Below are 6,703 nucleotides of genomic sequence, written 5' to 3' on the forward strand. Positions count from 1 at the left end.
TCTTTCTCTAGTTCCACTAAATGAAGAGTTGGTCAGTTTTTCACGAAGGCAAGGCTTGCAAGTTGTATATGACTCATAATCGAATGGATCTAGATATCCATCCTTTAGTAACTTTTGAATCCTTCTCTCATGGATGTGACCTAGCCTACAATGCCACAGGTATGCACTGTTCACCTCATCTCGTTTCCTCTTAGACACACTTACATTCATGATATGTGGAGTAGTGTCTAGCATAAATAAACCATTACACAATATTCCTCTCGCCAATCTCCTTGGCTATGTCAGAATCTACAACAAATTGCAAATGTGATAAGTAATACCGGTATCCAATACCAATGCACTATCACAAAAATCTAACAACTGGAGATTGATCATGAATATACCTAAAGCTTCTCTAAGCTTCTGTTTTACCTTATCTGCAATGTACTCTTTGTAGTTCCTCTTGTAGTGCCCATCTTTTCCATAGTGAAAGCACTGGCCTTTGTCCTTTGCCGGGTCTTTCTTAGCAACATTTGCTTTACCTGGTTTGCCATTGCCCTTCTTAAGGGACTTTTCTGCTTTCCTTTTCTTTCTGGTCTCACTAGTGTAGAGAACTAGCTTCTCTTTCTTGATAGTACTCTCTACCTCGCTCAATATATTGAGGAGCTGCGAGAGAGTCACCTCAAGCATGTTCATATTAAAATTCATTATGAACCATGAAAAAGAATCTGGTAGGGACTGAAGCACAATGTCCACACATAGGTTATCCTCTAGGACCATTCCTAGACCTGTGAGATTCTCTATCCATTTAATCATTTTTAGGACATAGTTCTGAATCGGTATCCCCTCAGTCATCCTAGCACGGAAGAGGCTCTTGGATATCTCATATTGTTGAGTCCTTCCCTATTCCTCAAATAGTTTGCAGGCATGTAGGGGAATGGATCTGGCATCCATCTTTTCATGCTATCTCTATAATTCAGGAGTCATGGAGCCCAATATGTAACACTGAGCAAGAGTGGAGTCATCAATATACATCACGTAGCGAGCGATCTCATCCTTACTTGCCCCTTCCTCAAGCGTAAGAATCACTATATCAAGGACGTACATAATTTTCTCTACCGTGAGAACAATTCTCAAGTTGCGGAGCCAATTCCTATCATTTAGATTAGTGAGGTGGTTGACATCAAGTATGCCACGTAAGGGATTTGAAAGCGATATTTTTTTAAAATAAAGATGCAACAGAAATAAAAAACATATAGATTTTACAAAAATAAATAATCAAGATATGGATTTCTATCTTAATGTGCTCCCACTATTTTATTGGAAAGTCAAGCGATACCCTTAGCACATGAAACGGAAGTTTCTAGCAGACTTCTAGTATGGATCAAGATCCAATCAACATCTTAGTGTAACTTCAAGGGACTCGACCAATCATACTAAGCCTAAAAGGTATGTAACTCTTGTCGATCATTACTCCTTATGATTCTCGTCCTGTTTGGCCTCCGAATTACCATGGTCTCGAGGGACTCGACCAACCATAATGTTTGGTTAAGTCAACACCATCGTTACAAGATGAGTCTGATTCGATGATATACCCTCGAGGGACTAGACCAAGCATACTATGTCCTCAGGTCACCGATGACATCTCTATGTCATAGGCAAGATAGCGAATCGCAAGATAGGTGAGGTTAATATAATTGTCTTACGTTTACTGACTTAATATTATCGAAAGAGGGGTTTTTTTTATTTGATCTCCTAATATGACATGTCACACACATACATATTTAATTTACATCTACATCGCATGCAAATATATATATATATATATATCTAGTAGGTATATTAAGCAATCACACATTACATGAGCAATCACACCTAATATGATCAAGCCCGAGCCAGTAGGCCTAATCACTCATATTAAGATCTATGTGTGCAACGGTGTATCACCATGCCATACAATCATCCATCTCATCCTCGTCGGTTCCGTCGGCATCTTGACGCATCTCCATGCATGATGATCGTCCGTCTCGTGGGTCTCGCTATCGCATCCATGCTCCCGTTGTGCCTCCTCATGTGATTACAACTTAATCATAGGCACGCAGACCCGACAATAAACAAAAATATAATGGAGGCTCGTAGGCCCCAATAATAATAATCACAAGTTCACACATCACATGGTCCATGATCATCCGTCCACATATCATACATCACATGTATAAATCATCATCATGTAGGACTACTAGATAATAATAAAAATAATAATCAATTAAATTTTTTAATTAATTAAAATTTTTAATTAATTAAATTTTTTTGAAATCAAGGACATGTAGGGAATTTTTTGGATTCTGAAGGGTATTTTTATAATTTGGTTAAAGAGGACCGAACGAGAATTTCTCAAATTCACAGGGGCAAAACTACCTTTTTGCCCCAAAACCCTAGTGCCCTTCTCCCTCTCCCCTGCTACTACTGCTGCCACCACTACCCTACCGACGGCGACCTGTGCGACAGGGGGGGTCCCTGCCCTTGTCTGCGGGTGGCGTCACCCCTGCAGGTGAGCGCCCCCATGGGCGGGCGTCGCTGCGGTCGGTGCTGCAAGCGGCCACCGCCGCTGCTAGCGTTGTTGTTAAGATTTGGCAATGGTGCGCCACTCTCCATCCTCACCCTTTGGTGGGGGATCAATTAAATATAGAGTGCTCGAGAAATTTTCGAATTTAATTTAATTTTTTTTTTGGGAGAATTCACCTGTATATATATACTATTAACCATTAATCAAGTTAATCTCAACCGTCCAATTAGGCATCGGGTCAAACTTAAGTCTCTCACAGAGGATCGCACTCCTTTCCGTCCCGATGCAGGGAAGATGCTGTCGCGGTCGGCAGTATTAGGGCGGGCGGCGGCGCTGAGGCGGCGGGCCATGTCATGCGCTCAAGCTCCGTTCGTCCCAACGCGGGCCACCTCCGGAGTCCCTCCGCTTTCTCCTCGCCCGGACTTCTACGTCCGTGATCGTTACCTTTCCACCCTCACTGCACTTCTCCTCCGCCCACCCGGTTGCTTCCGCGGGTACGCACGTATGCGCCGGCGTAGCCCGCCGGTGCAAAGGCCTCCGGAGTCTGAGTCCGAGTCCGAGTCTGAGTCCGACGCCGAAGAATCGGACCTTTCTGCGGAGGAGGCGGGCCAGATTGACGACGACGGCGCTGAGTCGGAGGAGTGGGAAGGATTCATGATCGACTTTGGAGGGGTTGGGAAGGACAAGGACAGCGACAACGACAACCAAGTAGGGTCTTAACTCTTGTTCTATTTTTAACCTTTGTCCGCACTCTAGGTGTTTGTGGAAATGTCTGTTCCAGTGTGCGCCATATTTTGCCATTGCATGTAGGTGTACTGTTGCTTCGCTACATCTAATCTAAACATGTCTATTAAGAATTATTTCAATAATTATAACCAAGGAAGAAAAACTAGCGCAACTAAATTTGTTGTAGACTGAGATTACCACTCTAGATTAGAATGGTGTTTGATGACTATATGCAAACCGGATTAAGTTTGATATATGAAACTAAAATCAAGTGTCTGCTGCATGCATAATAGAAAGATACCAATTGGGCGAAATAGTGAGTGACAGATCCATGATTAGAACTCACATCCTGGTTTAATCTCATGATAAATATTTTCATTGAGTGATCACTCATAAGCTTGTGATGAAGTAGTATCTATTCTTTCCTTCGTTACTTGTCTTCTCGATGGATGCACTCTTGCAATGGAATCCAATAAACTGGGATCTGAATTATTGGGTGTGACAGAGATAGTATCAGAGCATGATTTGAGGATCTCTGAGATATTTAATATGTTTGATGAAGAAAATCTATGAAGTCGAGGACATCAGGTCCTCTTGCTTCATCTTCTTTGAGTAATTAAGTGAGATGAAAGTGTTGATCGGGGACATCAAATTAGAATGGACTAGGAATGAGATAATTTAAGGAGCTGAGTCCTCCTAGTTTTAGTGATGAGCCTGATCCAATGACAGTAGAACAATATAAATTATTAGAAGAAAATTTTAATTTGAATGTTACGAGGAAAGAACAAGACTCAATGACATTGATAGCCTCTATCCAGGTGCAATCTTGATCTCATCTTTTCGTCAAAGGAGTTATAACAAATTTAGATGAATTCCTTTGGCAAGATTATTATTATAATTTTCTCCTCTACTTCCACCACCATATCAAATATCAAGCTTTGTCAAGGATATCTTGGTGGCTGGTGGCTTGCCAAGAAGGATGAGAACATTACTGAGATCATCCAGTTTAGCTTAACTTGATGTTGAGTATCATCAACGCATTTAACCTGGGGTTTGATGTTGGAATGAGACCTTGTGAAGTCCATTAATTTTTTTTTCTGCAGGAATAATGGGAGTAATTGTTAATAATCTGTTACAGTTTGGGCATTACTATGTGTCCCAAATATTATCATGATCCAAAGCACAAAGTGAATTGAGTAAATATAAGAGTCTCTTAGCTTTCATTCACATCATAAAATTGAAATGATATTATTGCTTGGTTTCTCTCTCCTTTCCTTTATCCAAGAAATACCATAGTGCTTAAGAGAGCTTTTCTTCTCCCGGTTTCCCACTTGTCTACAATAACAAGTATTATGACAAAAGCAAAGTGGACCATATGACCTAACAACACATTTGGATCAATCCACTCCTGCATTTGCTCGAGTTGGATCTCCACATTTAGACATGGAAGCTATCAGTTTCAACGATTAATGCCATCCATAATCCATGTTGTCTGATGGCTATATGAGCAACATTTGGCTATATCATCAGAAGAGAAATAGCCATGTGGATGCATCTGTGGCTTCTTCCCTTTGTATCTATCTCATTTATCATTCTGGTTGGTGGGGCCATTAGATTGTGAACTAAACATTAAGGATTCAAATCTCAATCCTGATATCTGATCAAACTAACTTGATAGATGCTTCAATGTGCTATCACTGAAGGATTCCACAACATTCTGATCAGTCTAGACTGATTGATTGTTAAGGGGCTCTGACCCTCCTTGGTTGAATTTTTTTGGTAAAAATGTCCATCATCTTTGCTTTTATTTTGTTGGGATGGTTGACTAGATTCGCATTTTCAAAAATATTAACGGGATACCTCACAATCTTGCGACTACCATCATACCATCATCTTTGAGAACATGATGGTATGATAAGACACCGTCGACAGAGAAAACTCAGGGGAATGGTGCGGGCATACAGAATTATGATGAGAGCAGAAACACTCATGGGCATATACCCATATAATTAACCACACACAGACTTGAATAATAAATCACGTAGACACGGAACTATGATGCTGTTGTCGTCGTCGGTCTACAATGCATGGAGTGACAAGGAGAGCAGCAGCTTAATCCTTTGCAGGTTCCTGTGCCGGCGCCGGTACCGACGCAGGCTCGGTTGGGGCGGGGGTATCGGTGGCAGGAAGAGGAGGAGCAGGGTTCTCCTCCACCTTCTCAGCCTCTTCTTTCTTGACCTCCTCCGCGGCCTCCGCCGTCGCCTCCTTGCAGGTACTCTCGACGGCGGCGGATGAGGGCTCTTCTGCCGGGAGAAGGCCGGAGACTTTCTCGAACATGAACGTGATGGGACCGGAGACGTCCGCCGGACCGTACTTGGCGGCGGCCTCGCTGACAGGCTTCGAGCCCCGGAACTCTGTGTGCATATTAGATCACTTCCATTAGGATGTTGCCCACAGTAATACAAAAGGAAACGTAGCTGCTTCTTGTTCGTGCTGATTACCAATCTTTACTAGTTCCTCAAGAAACTTCTTGATGGCCGCTGAGTTCCTCTTCAGATCAGACTCCGTAGGATTCTTCACCAAAGCCTGTGATCATAGCAATCAAACATTACTTACCCGCTACTTGAGCTTAAATCCATAGAAGCTTCAACAGGAGATGAAATATGGACCTTGATTTGAGCAGGAGAAGCTTCATAGATCTCTGTAACTTTTGGCCGGAGTTCGGACTTCTTCTCTTTAGACTCCTTGCTGATCTCCTCCTGTACACACACCGATAACACGGAACAGCAAGGAAGAAGCAGGAGACAGTAAGAAGAACTGATAAGAAGAAACATTTACACCAACCTTTGATTCATCGAAGGACTTGACAACCTCGGCAGCAGCAACCTTCTTACTGCTGCCGCCACCAAAAACCTTCGAATCCTCGGAAGAACCTTGGATTTCCAGACGTCGGCCATCTGTATTCTTTTCCTTCCTCTCGATCACCTGATTACCTACAGCGACGGACATCATAATATTTCAAACCCGGAGGAAGAATTAGTAGATAAAAAGACATACTTTTGAACCTCCGTGGTTCTCTCTTTTGCCTCTTCCTCCTCCTTTGATGACCACCTGATACCGTGTTCAGAAGTTGCAGGGTCAGGGGCGAGCCATGGAGCCTCGCAGGCACAATATAGAAGAAGAACATGAAGTTTAAGACGGTGGGAGATCGACCGTCGATTCCCAGCGTGGCCCCACTGGACCGAGCCGATCCGACGGCCAGAAGTGACACGTCCAGGGCGTTCTCGTCCTTTTAGGGAGGGTACGCTCGTAAATATGACGAAGAGTGGACGGCAAGAGAGGGAGGGTGGGGAGCGTGACAGCTGGAGGCTGTCTCAGCCGTCGCCTATTTGTGGGTCCCTGTTGACGCCAAGGTATTGACGATCTCGCTAG

At 43.2% G+C, this 6,703-nt stretch overlaps 1 protein-coding gene across 2 annotated transcripts; it reads right to left on the reverse strand.

Annotated features, from left to right (window-relative positions):
• Nucleotides 1-5,243: 5,243 nt before the first annotated feature.
• LOC103999589 (plasma membrane-associated cation-binding protein 1-like) lies at nucleotides 5,244-6,474 on the reverse strand. 2 transcript variants are annotated; one of them, XM_065179072.1, is made up of 6 exons: nucleotides 6,329-6,474; nucleotides 6,116-6,264; nucleotides 5,941-6,030; nucleotides 5,773-5,857; nucleotides 5,596-5,685; nucleotides 5,244-5,499 (listed from the first exon to the last, which is right to left on the reverse strand). In XM_065179072.1, exons 1-6 carry the CDS (start codon nucleotides 6,456-6,458, stop codon nucleotides 5,384-5,386), a joined length of 660 nt encoding a protein of 219 aa, XP_065035144.1. In that variant the 5' UTR covers nucleotides 6,459-6,474; the 3' UTR covers nucleotides 5,244-5,383. The 2 variants fall into 2 exon arrangements, with proteins under 2 accessions (XP_065035144.1, XP_065035143.1); XM_065179071.1 differs by having other exon boundaries at nucleotides 5,244-5,685.
• Nucleotides 6,475-6,703: the final 229 nt, after the last annotated feature.

The sequence above is a fragment of the Musa acuminata genome, unplaced genomic scaffold, assembly GCF_036884655.1.
Source record: "Musa acuminata AAA Group cultivar baxijiao unplaced genomic scaffold, Cavendish_Baxijiao_AAA HiC_scaffold_1138, whole genome shotgun sequence".
NCBI lineage: Eukaryota > Viridiplantae > Streptophyta > Magnoliopsida > Zingiberales > Musaceae > Musa > Musa acuminata.